Source organism: Mytilinidion resinicola, assembly GCF_010093595.1.
Source record: "Mytilinidion resinicola strain CBS 304.34 unplaced genomic scaffold BDZ99scaffold_3, whole genome shotgun sequence".
NCBI classification, from domain to species: Eukaryota; Fungi; Ascomycota; class Dothideomycetes; order Mytilinidiales; family Mytilinidiaceae; genus Mytilinidion; species Mytilinidion resinicola.
Genome location: NW_022985439.1, coordinates 2,802,560 through 2,818,246, shown reverse-complemented (window position 1 = coordinate 2,818,246; position 15,687 = coordinate 2,802,560). Strand labels below are relative to the sequence as shown.

Below are 15,687 nucleotides of genomic sequence, written 5' to 3'. Positions count from 1 at the left end.
TATCGAAAAATCCTGCCTTCTTCTGCTTATACAGCCCGACCTTTTGAATCATAGCAGCCCTAAGAGCTAGTTCAAAGAACGGGTCGTTGAGGCGATCAGCCAGCATGTAGGCTTTCGCTAAGATCATCCAGCTCTGTTGGAGAGCAAGCTGCTCTTCGCTAAAGAAGTTGTCTAACGCCGCTTCGAGGTAGAACTCGAAGGTCTCAGAATCGAACTCGGGAAGACGGATCACCAGATTGGATGGAGAGTCGTCCAGATAAGTGTGGACGTGCTCGCGAAGCCGCTTTGCCGGGATGGAGTACATGTCGTCCGTTGGGCCAACCAAGAATATCACCTCTTTGGTTGGCACACTGCTCCTGAATAGGTTATTAGTCCTGATGCTCAATCTTAAGCTAAATAGGCACCCTGGGTGTGACAAAAGTGGCACACTCATCAAGTACTCAGCTCGTATATACACCAGTCTACCACTACTTAAAGTACTTCAACAAATGTCCACATAGCCCAAGATAAAGAGCTTCTATCTTGTTCCAATTTCTAAAAATACATTGAGGCAACCTAAGCAGTGGCAGACAGGTGTACACACGAGACAACTTGTTTTGGAATTAGAGTGCCACCTTTTCCATGCCCTGCGTGATAGGTTAATGTATCTTACCTGCTATCCTTGTCCTCAGTAACACTACCGCTGTCCAGTCCAGTGGGTCCAGGGGCGGGCTCGACAGCCTCGTCGTGGTGGACGATCGCCCATCCGGTGGAGGAGTCGACTGACGCAAGGTCCCATTCTGAATCGAGGGAGCCCGCGTCGGATTCCGCGTAGCCCATAGCTTCGGCATCGTGGGTGGGGGCCTCCGCTTCATTCTTCGACTGTTCCAAGGATCCCATACTGGAGATCGCGAGCACTGTGAGCGTGCACTCGAGGGTGTGTACAGGGATGGATGACCTGATGGTCTACATATATTGATGCGTGGAGTATTGTTGGGTGATGGCACGAGGACCAGTGTCGAGGCGGGTGGTTGTGCTTTTGTGCGAGATTGCAAAGTGGAAAGACAACTGGAGATTAAATGGGCGTTTCCACGGGGGCGGCGGTCCGAGTCGACTGTTCAAGTGGTGAATACTACTAATTCTAGAACCTGCTAGGAGCAGCGACTCGATTCAGCCCCGAACTCACCCTCTTCTACCCGCCGCTTCGCTGTCAACACTTCATCGATATTGGAAATCAGGGACATCTGCAAAGTCAGCACGCCAGGCACGAAAAAAGTGGTACACTCATCAAGTACTCAGCCTGTGGCCCGTGTGTATACCTGTCTACCACTGTATGGAGTGCTTTAACAAGTTCCCATATAGCCTAAGGCGAAAAGCATCTATCTTCTTTCAATCCCTCAAAATACATTGAAGCAACCCAAGCAGTGGCAGACAGGTGTACACATGAGACAGCTTGTTCTAGAATTAGTGTGCCACCTTTTTCATGTCCTGCGTGGTCAGGAGGGGTAAGGTCCGAATTTATAAAACATGTCTTAGCAATTGGTTCAAGGAGGTTGCTTGTAGCGAATAATGAACACGTCTTGTGGTGTCTAACCAAGCGTGTCTCAGCACTGTTGTATTTGATTTGATTCCGCAGCTACTTCCTAGTATGTACAAAGAGTTTGGTATCTATCGATGAAGGCTTTCCTTATTTCGTTTCGTGCTCTGGGGTAACAGCAAACGTGGGCCGGACGAATCTGGAGGGGTTTCAATCAGTATCGATACAACCAGAATGCCAATGGATATTAGAACATACCGATCGTTGTGGTACACCTTAGTCTCGCTGCCTAACAGCTCCTTCTCTCGTGCCTTGTCCGCTAGGTACCGCCGGACCTGATCCCGATCTTCTTCCGCCTGTAGCACTGGAATGAGATGTATGCGCGCCCACATCTTCTCTCTGGCGAGTTCACTGTAGAGCAAACATGATTAGCATTTGTATGTGCCAATTGACTGGACTACACGCACTTTGATTCTCTGATGCCTTTGCCGACCTTGTAGAACCCGTAGGTCATGAGCAGCCCAGTTGCGAGGAGGTAGACGGACGGTCGGAAGCCACGGGCTGGCAGGTTGCGTTTGTATTGGACTGGCTCGTAGCCGCCCACAGGCGGCATATCCTGCGGCATGATGGCGGTTATTGTGGGGCTTGCACCGGTAGCTTAGGTCTCGTCGTGACAGAGCTTGAGGTTGGTGATGAGGGCAGGGTCGCGGAGTATTCTACTTATATTACGGCTGATTCAGCGACACGGTTTCTTTCTCCTAGCCCGCTTAAAGAACTCCACACCAAAATTTCACTTCCCACCATCAACACCATGGAAGTAGAGGAGCGAGAACCACATGAGCGACCGACCAAAATGAGGAAGCTAGATCACGCTGCAGACCCTACCGTAGCTCAAAAAAGAGCGGATGGCGAGTCCGCATCATTGCAGCAAGATGCACCTTCACCATATCTACAGGAGCATCCCGAACCAGCTAAGGAGAGTTGGGAATTACAAGACGGGGTAAACGTCGATCCTGGTGAACCCTCTGACATTGTCTACGTATCAAAAAACCAGCAGAAGAAATTGAAGCGTCAGCAGGCATGGGAGGCAGGCTTAGAGGCCCGGAAGGTCAAGCGCAAAGAAAAGGCGAAGGCGGCCAAGGAGAGAAGACGAGAGCGAGTGCAACAAGCAGTACTTGCCGGTGAGGACTTCTCGCGGAAGCCAAAGGGGAAAGTCGTTCAGCTTCCGATCACTTTTATCATCGATTGCGACTTCGATGACTTGATGGAAGATCCCGAACTGAAGTCGTTAGCCAGTCAAATCACCAGGTGCTACTCCGACAATAGAAATGCGCGGTTGAGGGCACACCTTGCCGTGTCTTCCTTTGGTGGGAAGCTGAAGGAGCGGTTTGACGGTGTTCTGGCAAAAAATCACGAGTCTTGGAAAGGAATCCAGTTCTTCCCCGAGGATTTTGTTCAAGTTTCTGAAAAAGCAACGGAGTGGATGAAGGGAGAAAGAGGCGGCGAGGTTGCCGGACATCTCAAACGTGGAGACGACTCGGATGATCTAGAAGCAGGTGCGGGCACTGGGGAGGTCGTTTATCTATCGAGTGAAAGCGATGTCACATTGGAGCATCTGAGCCCGCACAGCACATACATTATCGGAGGTCTCGTCGACAAGAACCGTTACAAAGGCATATGCTACAGGCGAGCAATGGACCGCGGAATAAAGACTGCTAAACTACCAATCGGCGACTTCCTACAGATGAATAGCCGTGCTGTTCTAGCCACAAACCACGTTCTGGAAATCATGCTGAGATGGTTGGAGCTGGGTGATTGGGGAGATGCTTTCATGGAGGTCATTCCGAAACGAAAGGGGGGCACATTACGAGAGTCAGCAGGCAGCGAAGGACCAGGCGAAGAGGATCAGGGTTCGAAAGACCAAACTCCGGCAAATGATGACGAAAATGGTGATGTTGATAGAGACAAAGCTGTCGACTAGCTGTTTATGGTGGATATTTATGTCGAAGGATCTTATTCTATGTATGGCCACGTTGAGCAGCGATGTCTGACCTTGACAGCGAAGATTCCATGGAAACTTACAGCCGTGATTCAAAATGTATCAATATGAACAATTTATCAACAATCTTGCCCTGGGTGATAGTTACAAGTCTATAATTAGTAATGATTAGACGTACTTGGCGGGAGCCACAAATCTGGGGAAGTGCCAGGGCAAGCGGCGGTGTGGCTAAAGTGGCGGATCATTCCATCCAGTTTTCGATGTCACACCTATATACAACACAACCTCATCCACCAAAGAACCTTTATTGCCGCCTTGCATGCCTAAGCAACGTACTATCCTTCACCTCAAGACCCTCACAACAAACCCCTTCATCCGTCGATACCGTTAATGCCGACCGACACAGATTCCGAACCGTCCCTCTCCTCCCAGTCCCATCCATCCAAGTCCTCATCCTACTTCACCTACCCCGTAACATACGCTGTATCTGGCCTCCTTCGCCGCTTGTCAACCGAGCCGCATAATTCCAGGGAGAATTCCTCTGGAACGCCCAGTCTAAGCCAGAGCCTCGACAGTATGAACGGCGTCTACACTCCCCCGCGGCGGCACGCGTCGCCATTCCAGCCTCCTCCACTCACTCCACTTACCTTGAAGGGCTACAAATCCAACACGACACAGTCTTCGAGGCTACTATCAAAAGCTCTGGCAGAGGAGATCCGGTTACTGGTGCCGCCGCGATTACAACTAGTGGACGACTGGAGCCTGATATACAGCTTGGAGCAAGATGGCGTGAGCTTAGCAACACTATACGAGAAATGTGATGAGTATAGGGGAAAGAGGGGTGGTTTCGTGCTAGTTGTTCAAGATGGGGACGGTGGAGTAAGCCATACCATAATTGCGTAAAAGCTGCCGATTCTCATGGCGTGAGACTGACAATTACAGACATTCGGAGCATATCTCAACGAGTCCCCCCATCCATCGCCGCACTTCTTCGGCACTGGCGAATGTTTTTTATGGCGCGCCCACATCCTCACGTCTATACCGACTACATCATCTCTCCCGCCGCCTCCTAGCGCCGATACCACCAATGCACAACGAATGGCGACAGTTGCACACCCCAAACCTGCGAGCTCGCTGAGCCCTCATTCTTCTGTCCAAGGGAGTAGTCGGAGTGGAACAAGTACACCAGAGAGAATACGGTTCAAGGCGTTCCCTTACAGTGGGGTGAATGACTATTTAATATTCTGCGAGCAAAGCTTCTTCAGTGTTGGGGGAGGGTAAGCCAATTCGCTAAAACCGGGATAGTTCAAACCGCTGACAATGATTAGGGACGGTCATTATGGCTTATGGCTGAATGACAACTTGGAGAAGGGAGTGTCAAGCTCTTGTCCTACCTTTGGGAACGAACCATTAAGCTACGAGGGTTCGAAGTTCGAGGTAATGGGAGTTGAGCTTTGGTATATTGGCGCATGATATCCCCGTTTTGCTTGCTATTTCCTTGATCACGCATGGCAAAAAATTACATCACCAAACACGCGATCTCATATCGTCCCCAGGCGCCCGCTAGATGGGACTACATTGTAGTACGGAGTAAGATTGATATCCCCACATGTTGGAACTATTTCAGTATGCTTTTCACTTGCTTGCTGTGATCGAGTTGTACGCGCTGGTCGCGTCAAATGGCACGTACATAGTTCGTGTGAGCCTCTCTTTTATCCCCAGTCGCCTTTCATTCGGGTTGCAGCAACCTAGGATCAGCAACTCGTACGGTTCACCTGCATGCAAACCACCCCCCTAGGTATCCCTTACTCTCCCTTTCTCTTCCTTACGGAGTTGTGGTGCTTCCTTGCTGTCAAGGGAAGGGAGTGCCTTTCCTTGGCGCCTTCCTTGCTGCCAAGGGAACGACCAAGGGAGCGCCCTAAGGGATAGTTCATCTCGTTCCTCTATATAGTCCGCCTTTACGGCATCTACAATACGACAGAGTTCACATCAATTTCAACCTGAGTCTTTTCATGCTCTTCATCCACAGGTCCCACTCACTTGAGGTGCCTATACATGAGGCGCAATGAGCAAGGTAGCTAGTGACTCTCTTATCCCTTCCATATTCATTCTCATTCACAGCCCTCCCAATTGGCCATGTCGCCGGGCCGCAATACCCCGAGGATCTCATTCAACACCATGAATATCGTCAACATCTCGGTCAGCATGCAAAGTACATAAAGTTAGCTCCTTTACATTCCCGTTTGTGACCTGGTCTTCGAAGCTGCTCCGGAGCTTGTGGAATACAGTTCTCCGACAAGTTCAGGCCCTGGTGCTACAACTCCTGGTCCAGTACAGCATAGCTACGGTTTGGTGAGGTGATGAAATGGTGAAGCGGATGTAGATGGGGTGGTTGACGTCATCCACGACGAAAACGTCGAGGTGAAAAGAGACGAAATCATAGAGGTGAGTCGGGACGAGCTAACTGAGCTGTGATATAATTACTTTTTCAAGGCGAAATGAAAAAGAATCATTAAGACAAAATTATTGAGCTGGTATGCGACGAAACCATCAAGGTATAATGTGACATTAGCAGGCTCCTTGAGTAAGGGTATATATTTGGGTTCAACCTGCTATCCTCCAACTAACTCGAGCAGGAGGCCGGTCGGGCGCAATAGCTCTAATGTACTAATGGAAACTAGGGGCAGCTTCTAATCTACGTACACTGTGTTAAAGTTGTCTAAAGTGGCCATCTGCCTCAAGACAAGCCTATGTAACTGCACGTTTTATGGTGGGAAAGTGTACCTGCAAAAATATAAAAGTCTGCCTGCCCGGCCTTCTTCTTTTCTATACTCTTCAGTCAAACATCCACTCAATTCTCACCCCCACCACGCTCTTCTACCTCTACATCCTTATTCTTATCATTAAGTACAACATGTACAGCCTAGGGCGACTTCAATCTCGGCGGGGGTTACACCAACCTCTACTCTAACCCCAGCCGCGGCGACTCTTCCAATTCGCTACACCACCCCTACTCTAACCCCAGCCGCGGCAACTCTTCCAACGACCGCAACGGCATCAACTTCTCTGCCTTCTTCACCTTCTTTACCTTAGACCTAAGAATCCTAATCGCCCACGCCGTCCTCGCCGCCCTCGCCTTCGTAATCTCTTCCCAACCGGCGGCATCCTCATCCGCCTCGCCTTCTTTCGAGACCTCTAGCTCATCCACAGCCCCTCCAGCTCTTTGGCTACCTCGTCTACATCGCCGTTTTAGGCTCGGGATCTACATAGCTATAAACCTTTACATACCCCTTACCCTACATGATATTAGCTAATAAAACCTCTTCCTAGCCCTAATAAGCTCGTGCTTCACCCTATATACTCTTTTTTAAAGTGGTTTACCGCTATATAACTTGCCTTAACACCTTCTAGAAAAGTCAAATAAGACAGTTTATATATCCTGTCAGCCTTACTAGAGCACCTTAGACTGCGTTAACACGGTGTACGCAGCTTAGAAGCTGCCCCTAGTTTCTATTAGTATGTTAGAGCCCCACAGATAGTGGCAGGAAAGTGTACGGATACCTATAGCAAGGCGCTGTACATCTCCGGCACTGCATTATCTTGTTTGTGAGTTGCACTCGTCCACGACTGTATAGGGTGCCTGTTTTACGTGTTGTATTTGATAATAAGGATGTAGAGGAGAAGGAGAGGTCTAGAGGAAGGTGAGGCTATATACAAGAGGTGCCATGCGCCTGCCGTAGCCCTCGCCGCCCCCCCCCCCCCCCACCCTCCTGGTAAGATGTTCAAACTGCAGCTTCGTTAGTCGTCAACTGTGTACTTCTTTGCCACTGTCTGAGGTGCCCCAGCGGGCTTAGCCGACTTACATGCAGTAGAACACCATTGCTAGTGCTGCAATAGCAACAAGCAAAGTGGGGGTCATGGCTTTCTTCCTGGATGCAGTGATGAAGGCCGCCGCAATCGCAATCAAGTAGGCGATGATGAAAAGGGCGTAGCAGGCGATAAGTGCCTAGCTTTCTGGACCGAAGCCGCAAGAGAATCCCATGGTAGATAGCGATGAGTTGAATGCCTGGTAGAAAAGCGTCGTGGGTGGGGGGGGAAATGAGAATTGAATGGAATGAAACCGGATGGGATGAGATGGGTACGTCATCAATTGCACTCGTCTACGAATGCATAGGGTGCCGCTATGTATTATGAGTTTAAATCCAGACCTTTTAGGAATTGGCATTATGGCTGTTTCCCGAAAAATCGTCTGAAAAGCCGCAGCGAAGAAACATAAACCCGTTCGGGGTTTTCTACACTCTCCACCGGGAGGGTGATCTTTTACTCTTTCTTTAATCTTTTGATTGTTACTTCTTTTTGCTCTGTGTTAACAGCAGTAGTGCCATTGATTTGCCTTCTTGCGCCACTTGCAAGGAGCGATCTACCGCAATCCAGCATCTTCCTCGGAAGAAAGAAACAAGCTGAGTCGCTCAAGAGGCATTTCATAGGTACGAGCATACATTTATATGCTACATAACTCTATCTCAGGTCGTACTAACTAGGGTATCCCAATCTGCCCCCCCTTTACCACCCACCAACCCATCAAGTCTTCAACTCCACAATATCTGTCGCTCCCATCACCGCCCGCATCGCCTCATCACAAAACTCCGGCGCATCCCTATAATAATGCTTGACCCCACTCACCTCGACCGCCTTCCCCCAAATCTGCCCCTCCACCTTCACCTGTTCATCCATCCCATCCACCATCATAACCACCGTCTCCGCGATCTTCTCCACCGGCGTGAAATACGCATCCGGGAAATTCGCCCACTCCTTCGCATCCAGCAGATTCGTCCGCACGATGCCCGGACACACCGCGTTCACGCGGATCCCCTCTTGCAGGAAGAAATGGCGCGCGATGCTGCGCATGAAGCCGACGACGCCGTGTTTGGTGGCCGTGTAGATGGGCGAGTAGTACGAGGGGTAGAGACCGCCACAGCTCGCTGTCATGACGATGCTCTTGTCCCGCGTTTCACCGGGACTCTTCCGGAAGTAGTACAGCGCCAGATAAGCTGTCATGACCACAGACTTCAAGTCGATATCGACGATGGGGTCAAGGCCAGTCACGGGGGGCGGGGGTCCGTCGACGTCGTGGATAGCGTAGAAGTTGGCGTGTTCGGCAATGCCGGCGTTGGCGAAGACGAAGTCGAGGCGCTTGTGCGTGGTGTAGATCTCGTGGAAGACTGAGGCGAGGGAGTCGTAGGAGGAGACGTTGGCGCGGTGGAATGATGAGGCGGCGCCGAGAGTGGTGAGAGCGTCGCGCTCGTGGAGATCGAGGATGGCGACGTGCCAGTCGGGGCGGTTGGCGAGAGTACGGGCGACAGCGAGGCCCATGCCGGAGGCTTTGGTGTAGTGGGGTCAGTTGGGGTGTTGGGTTGATGTCTCTTTTTGGTTGAGAGAAAGAATAACGTCTTGCTGGAGAATTGACAAATAAACACTATTGACGTAGCATCCAATCTGAACTAAAATATATGAGAGCACGACGTACCTCCACCAGTAATTATGGCTACCTTTGGAGATTCTGCCATCTTGAAGAGTTCGTGGTTGACTGTAAAGACTGATTGAGTTTTTTCAAACGCCAAGAAATATCAAAGCCAAAGGTCTCACCTAGGAAACTAAATGTTTTCACCCGTAGTCCTCGGGACCTTGATGTTAAAATAGAAATTCGGCCTTCTAAATGGTTCCCGGCTTTGCATTGTGGGGAAAACTCGCCCCGGATTCTCTCCGCACTGATCGGAAAACCTGAACCGTCTCTAGAGTCGAGGAGCCAATAGGCCCTACCTTGAGAAAAAATCCAAACCTGGGGAAATACTCAAGGATGGCTACCTGTGTACTTCATTTGCATTGATTCATACATCGATAATACATGTCTGGACATGAAGAGCTCATACTGCACTTTGCCCCTCTCGACTCTGAAAACGCAACTCCAACTCCCTCGCCTGAATCCTCAAGTTCCAAGCATCTGCCTGTAGTTTCTTAGCTTCTGCCTCCAAGGCCACCGCTTGCCCTTGTAGCTTCATTACCTCCAACATAGCTTGCGCGTCTGATCTGGGCGGCATTGGAGTGGGTATCGGATTTGGCCTCGCGCCCAGGGGGGGAGCTGGAGCATTGGCAGCTTGGTTCAGCAGCTGAGCCGCTTCTTTGGCTGCTTGAGAAAGGTCTTTCTCTTCTTGTGATGCCCTCTTTCGCGTTTGAGGTCCTTCTTCGGGAGCTTCTTTTGGAGTCTTAGCAGCACCCTTTCGCGGCCGGCCTCGCCTACGCGCAGGTTCTGCGGTGCTGTCTAGCGACATTGTGGATTGTTGTGGAGCGATTGTAGTCATGTTATCAGCTGTAGTAGCCACATCGGGCTGGAGCGCTTGTTGGTCTTTCGAATGTATTTTCTTGAAATGGGTCATCTGCATAGCGTGTTAGAGACGGGCTCGTTGCGGGAACAAGGCTTGTTACTCACCATGTTATCGATTCTAGCAAAGATTCTATCGCAGTCGGCCCATATGCACTTGATACTCGGGTTGTGCGTCGCTTCGTGATTCTGGAGTGCCTGTCTACTGGCGAACTTGCGGCCACCCATAGCCTTAGACCGTGGGCATTCCTTGTAGCTACAACGGAACTCAGATAATGGAAATATCCCGTTCTGTGATACCTCTGTGGGACCATCCGTCGCGCCTCCGGTGACAGCGTCGTCCAGCTCTTCGTCTCTATCATTTTCAGAAATATTTACAGCCTCGTCGTTGATTGCATTGTCGACATCGCTCTCGACCGTACCATCTTGTGCGCCTTTCAAGTGTATTCGCTTGATGTGGTCTCGCTACGAATGTGTTAGTAGATGGAGGCCAGTTCAAATAACTAGCGAGCCTTACTTACCATAGAATGAACTTGACTAAAGACTCTGTCGCAGCCTCTCCATACGCACTTGGCACTGGGGTCATGGACACCGTTGTGTCTCTCCAATTGGGACCTAGTAGCAAATCCGCCACCTGCATCTTTCGACTGCGGGCAGTCCTCGTAAGAGCAGAAGAACCTCGGTATTTCGTTTTTCGTGCTCCGTGTTGGCGCATATAGACTCTCGCTCGGTATTTCATCCGTCCATAGTCCTTCATCGTGGTTTGACCCGAGGGATCGTCGCGTTGGATACGGGGCTTTTTTAGGAGTAGGCAGCATTGACAGCTCATCCTCCTCGGAGTCATCCAGGTCCTCATCCATCGGCACCGTGCCTATGCGACTTAAACGTAACACTTCATCACTGTCCACAACGTCATAATCTTCCAGGTCGTATAATGCCTTGTCGAAGATTGCTTCCTGGGCTTCGTCAGCAACGGGGCCAAGCTCTTGCATTTGCCTTCAGGCTCGCGACGATCCTTAGAAGAGCATCATTGGATGAACGGACCTTGCTATTATCATGCTCACCACCAAACGTCATATCACTGATTCTCATTCTCTTGGTCGGCCTTCCGGTGTCCTAGCCATAAGTTAGCCTAGAGTTCACCGTTTGGGGATCGATTGACAACGTACCTGATGATTTGAAGGCATCCCAAACTCGTTTACTTCCATACTTGGCTGGGGCACATCTTCGGGGGAAATTGTATTTTTCTGCTGCCTCAGAGCAGTCGCCTTCTTCTTTCGCCCAGAGCCCGGCCGTTTGCCGCCCCTTCTCGAAACAGGCGTGTAGCCTTTCGTAAATGGAGGCCCCATGGCTAGTCTTGGGCGACGCGTGTTTTCAAGTTGGAAAATTGGATGCGAGCAAGAAGATCAATCGGCGGAGCAAGGGAAGAGAACAAGGCGATGTCAAGATTGGAAGGAGAAGCAATCACTCGAATCGCGCCGTGGGGTGAATGGAAGTAGTTCACGTGCTGTAGACAAACAGGAAATCCGCCTGATTTTATTGGTGGCAGGAGCACCCAGCCACCTCGCTAGCAGTCCCATACACTGGATAAAGCAACGAGCCAGATATATATAAACAGACAAAAAGCACCTTGCTGTGCCCATTCGTTGAAAGAAACTTGACGATGGATTCGCAGTTGGAGGAATGGTGTTGAGGATGAGAGATTGCTGCATGGAGGAGCAAAATGTCACTAAGCCGGTTTCAGCTAGAGCCTCATCCCATTCAACCTCACTACCCAGCCATGGCAGCCACGCTGGGCACGAAAAAAGTGGCACCCTCAGCAAGTACTCAGCCCGTGCGTACACCTGTCTGCCACTGCTTGGGTTGCTTCAATGTATTTTCAGAAATCTAAAGAAGATAGAAGCTCTTTACCTTGGGCTATGTGGAGACTTGTTGAAGCGCTTCATGCAGCGGTAAACGGGTGTACAGTACACACAGGCAAAGTACTTGGTGAGAGTGTGCCACTTTTTTCATGCCCAGCGTGCCAGCCCAGCTTCACCAAAGCCCACCACACTCTTCTTCAATTCCTCGAAATGGCTACCGACCTACGCCCTCCCGCCTACCAAAGTCGTCCTCCCTCCGAATCTGGCTCACTACTACTACCTAGCGAATTGCCCATAAACGAATCACCCCCTTCATACGCCGTCGCGACCCAATCCGAGACGGCCCCTCTCCTCTCGGGCCCTCCTCCCACTTATGGTACCCACCAGCGCGCGTACCCAAGTCCTCCCGCGTCGACCCATAGTTCTGTCACGAGCAGCGCGCACGAGGCGGGTCCTAGGAGTTTGCCAGAGTGGGTAGGGCAGGCGCTCGTGGTGCTCTGCTTTCTGGGTATACTGTACGCGTTCTGGCGGGTAATTGAGGAAGAGGGAGAGGAGCCATTTATGACAGAGAGGCGGAAGGAGTGAGAATTGTATCTGATGGGATCAGACCCTTCGGCATATGGACACGCCAGCTACTCTTCGCTTCGACCGATTAGACCGCTTGGGAGGTTATACATTGTCCCCCTTACGTCGACGAGATTGTCGACACCTATGCGTCTGCTTGATATCGCGACTGGTGTTCCTCTTTTTGGGATTCTTGTGACGAAATTGAGATGGATTCGAAGCTTTCAATGGCATTCGACAAGCGCGCAGCCTGGACGGGAAGTAGCCTAGCTGACTCGATCAAACGCAGTCCAAAGCTTCATCGAACCCCGCATGCTTCAGCTTCCGGTCCGCCAACAACCACGTCCTGAACCCTGAGTTATCTTTCTCGGACTTGAGCTTTCACGTACGGCGAAGCTGAGTGAAGGAAAACCGAAGGAAGAGTTGCAATGTATCTCAGGCGGCTCCTTTGAACACGGTGTGACAGTCTAGCACCGTCTGAAGTGGCCTGGAGAGCTATGAAGTTTACCAAAACCATTGCGTTGCAGTTTTCAGTGATATCCCAGGGGACGTCAAGCACTATTGCAAGGCTACCAGTAACTCGATGGCGAATCTCACACTAAAGTAACGATTTTGAGGGGCTTGGAATTGAAGTAGATGGAATAGCGGCATCAAGATCCCTTTGCTTTAATTCGCGGTCTTTCGAAGCATTCAGCCCTCGTCGCGTATAGGTGGAATTCTACAAGAGCTTGGCTGGGCTGGTACAGGACTACCTTTGAAGGTCATAAGTTTGGGCACCTGGATATACCACTGCACGGGTTTCACTCTTAATCGCTCGAAACCACCGCAAAGTTTAGCCTAGCTAGCATGTATCCAGCCAGTCGAAAGGCTGCCCAATACCCACTGCATCGTCATCGTCATCGTGTTCGGAGTCCTGAAAGCCCATAGGGTACCCCAAGCAGTGGTAAGAGAGTGCCCAAATTTATACTGCAGGACTGTAGGTATCTTTGTAACGAAACATCGAGCTGAAGAGCTTTGCCACGCTCATATTTGAGTCTTTACCATATATAACCCGGAAAGAGATTTTGAAGTGGATGTTCTGAAGGGATTGAACACTGACCAAGAAGAATGGATGCTTATTCTCTTTGCCAAATCATTAATCGCCCCCACTTTGAATCTGAATTCATGCAAACAGCGCTAGCTTATACACTGCCACGACCCGCCTTCGCGCCATCTACGGTCTACTGCGCCACTATACTGGCCCAGCACGGAACGATGCGCGAGGGCACGCGAAACAAAATCCACAGAAGAACAATCACGAAGAGTTCCAACTCACAATACTACTAGGGAAGGTGATTATATATTGGAAAGAAAGTCCGTCTACTTCGCCTTGCTAGCCACTCAGGCCACCGCACGGTGTGAGGCTGATGCTTATAATAGAATAGGCTTCCTTGGTTGGGGCTGCGGCTGCGGGGTGCCTTTACCGTTATGGCACTGGAATGGAGTGGAAGAAGAGGCACTGGCTACATTGCTAGGAGGGCTTTAGATCGGACTACCACAGCAATTGGGGCCGGAGAGAACTGCACCCCAGGGCTGTGCCACCCGCTCCGCATGCCGCTCACAAGCACAGGCTCATACCGGTATCCGGCTCTTTGGATTCGACTTTCCTCTCCCCCGCGGAGGCAGCATTGCACTTTGAGAGAGTCTCACTGAGTCATCAGGCATGCCATCGGAGTCTATTCGTCCCTCAACGGAGATCCTTCGATCCACAAGCTCGACGTGGAGCGTTGAATGCTCGGAATAGCTAGCCAATAGCAAGGCGCGTAAGTTTGCCAGCAGCAACGGTCTGGGACATCCTGCGGTCCCCTGCCAGAGCTTGGGACAGAGCCTCGATGTACGACTCCGCCTGAGTCTGGGTTAGTAGAGCCCATCTTCTTGGACTGAGGGCTGCCACGAGGTTACCCAGCAAAGGTAGAGGAGCGTGCGGGTGCGGGAGAGCGGGATGAGGGCGACACTAAGGTTGGGTCGGGTTGGTGAGGCTGGTAATAGAACGGGAGGTAGACATATGCTGGATATGGATTAAAAACATCCGAGTGCCTTTACGTGTCGCGAACAGTCAGGTCTCAGAATGATCATTGAAATCTTCTAGAGGACGAGATTCTCATAACAGAGATCTCTGAGTCTACGCGTATAGACCAAGAAGGCTTTACCAAAATGTCGTTGTATAGAAGGGAGTGAGTGCATCTGGCCAATCACAGCGAGGCGATCTGGCTCCACTTCTGCTCCTCCCACACTTGTCTCCAAGTTGAAAGCGTGCCCGTTATAGAGCCAGGCGTCCATCCTCCCGCATACAACGACATCTTCTCGAAACACTTTGAACAAGCTATTCTGGAAAGCGCCACGACCTCGCCCTGCTTAGAGTCTCATAGCCGGTGCCAGCCACAGGGCTGAGCGCCCCTCGCGTCAGAGGTTAACACGTTTTAGAGCGGGAGCCGGCAACAACATGGCAACCGCCCCAGCGTCTGCTGGCAGCATGGTGGCCAAGCATTGCCCGAAAGCAGACAGGGCTAACGAATCCACGGAAAGCCATCGTTAAGTATGCTTCCTTCACCCAAATGTAGAGTCGAGCCCAGGGAAGGTACTGCGTCACATCCGGCGCAGGGCGAGTATGACACAAGCGCGATCTTAACGCTGAAGCCGGAACCCTGCACACGGCTAAGGAACTTGGGTGGTAGCAAGCACATGAGAGTGCTCACCTTCACAACACAGTACGCTGCTTACGTCAGCTCTCAAAGCCGTCCTTGGATGGCGTCGCATTCGAGAGCACGCTCGATCGGCTGCCGCTTTATGCTAGCCCAGCACCATGGAACCTATGGAGTAAGCGAATCCCTAATTCCGATATTCCTCTGCCTCCAACACGTGGAAACGGGACTTGCTCGTTGTGCTAGCTTAGAATGTAAGTCAGCTTCACCGGCCAGCATGCCGGTTCCCAGAGCCTACCATTCTCAACAGTGCAGCAACATTCGCTGGTATGTCTGCATCAGTCCTGAAACCATCTCATTCCTGTTACTGCTGCTCTTGGCTCTTTGCTGGCAGGCCCAGGCCAAATGAGCGGGACGCCAGTCCAGATTCTGGAAGAATCAACACGGTTGTGTACCGATGAAAGGCTTCCAGCGCTCTGGGATGAGGCGTGAGCTGCCTCTGGGGGAGATGAAAGGTTTCCCTCTGCACACGTTGCATCCATATGGGAGTCGAGAACCAATGGCCGTACAATACGACTATCGAGCTCCCAACACTTGTTAGGAGCTGACTGCTGAGATTTACCCGCTGCATACGCATCATGACAACAGCGATTTCAACTGCATTGTTTCAACATTGAACATTAATG

General features: G+C 51.0%; 6 protein-coding genes across 6 annotated transcripts; 3 read left to right on the top strand and 3 right to left on the bottom strand.

Annotated features, from left to right (window-relative positions):
* Nucleotides 1–1,666: 1,666 nt before the first annotated feature.
* BDZ99DRAFT_485794 (uncharacterized protein) lies at nt 1,667–2,141 on the bottom strand (the record flags this gene model as incomplete). The annotated part of the gene is made up of 3 exons (XM_033722732.1): nt 1,667–1,715; nt 1,775–1,927; nt 1,984–2,141. 3 exons carry the CDS (start codon nt 2,139–2,141, stop codon nt 1,667–1,669), a joined length of 360 nt encoding a protein of 119 aa, XP_033582499.1.
* Nucleotides 2,142–2,345: 204 nt separating this feature from the next.
* On the top strand, nt 2,346–3,395 carry BDZ99DRAFT_356783 (uncharacterized protein; the record flags this gene model as incomplete). The annotated part of the gene is made up of 1 exon (XM_033714630.1): nt 2,346–3,395. A coding segment is annotated over one exon (1,050 nt), but the record flags the coding sequence as incomplete, so codon positions are not given.
* A 510-nt stretch (nt 3,396–3,905) lies between these two features.
* BDZ99DRAFT_378071 (TLD-domain-containing protein) lies at nt 3,906–4,988 on the top strand (the record flags this gene model as incomplete). Its single annotated transcript, XM_033715096.1, has 3 exons — nt 3,906–4,394; nt 4,458–4,792; nt 4,844–4,988. The coding sequence occupies 3 exons, from the start codon at nt 3,906–3,908 to the stop codon at nt 4,986–4,988; spliced, it is 969 nt and encodes a 322-aa protein (XP_033582497.1).
* A 3,049-nt stretch (nt 4,989–8,037) lies between these two features.
* Nucleotides 8,038–9,115, bottom strand: BDZ99DRAFT_459384 (NAD(P)-binding protein). Its single transcript, XM_033719155.1, has 2 exons — nt 9,043–9,115; nt 8,038–8,896 (listed from the first exon to the last, which is right to left on the bottom strand). Exons 1-2 carry the CDS (start codon nt 9,080–9,082, stop codon nt 8,097–8,099), a joined length of 840 nt encoding a protein of 279 aa, XP_033582496.1. The 5' UTR covers nt 9,083–9,115; the 3' UTR covers nt 8,038–8,096.
* A 324-nt stretch (nt 9,116–9,439) lies between these two features.
* On the bottom strand, nt 9,440–11,243 carry BDZ99DRAFT_516250 (uncharacterized protein; the record flags this gene model as incomplete). The annotated part of the gene is made up of 5 exons (XM_033725057.1): nt 9,440–9,949; nt 10,003–10,359; nt 10,416–10,850; nt 10,939–11,010; nt 11,064–11,243. The coding sequence occupies 5 exons, from the start codon at nt 11,241–11,243 to the stop codon at nt 9,440–9,442; spliced, it is 1,554 nt and encodes a 517-aa protein (XP_033582495.1).
* Nucleotides 11,244–11,966: 723 nt separating this feature from the next.
* BDZ99DRAFT_516249 (uncharacterized protein) lies at nt 11,967–12,341 on the top strand (the record flags this gene model as incomplete). Its single annotated transcript, XM_033725056.1, has 1 exon — nt 11,967–12,341. The coding sequence occupies one exon, from the start codon at nt 11,967–11,969 to the stop codon at nt 12,339–12,341; it is 375 nt and encodes a 124-aa protein (XP_033582494.1).
* Between the last annotated feature and the right edge of the window lie 3,346 nt (nt 12,342–15,687).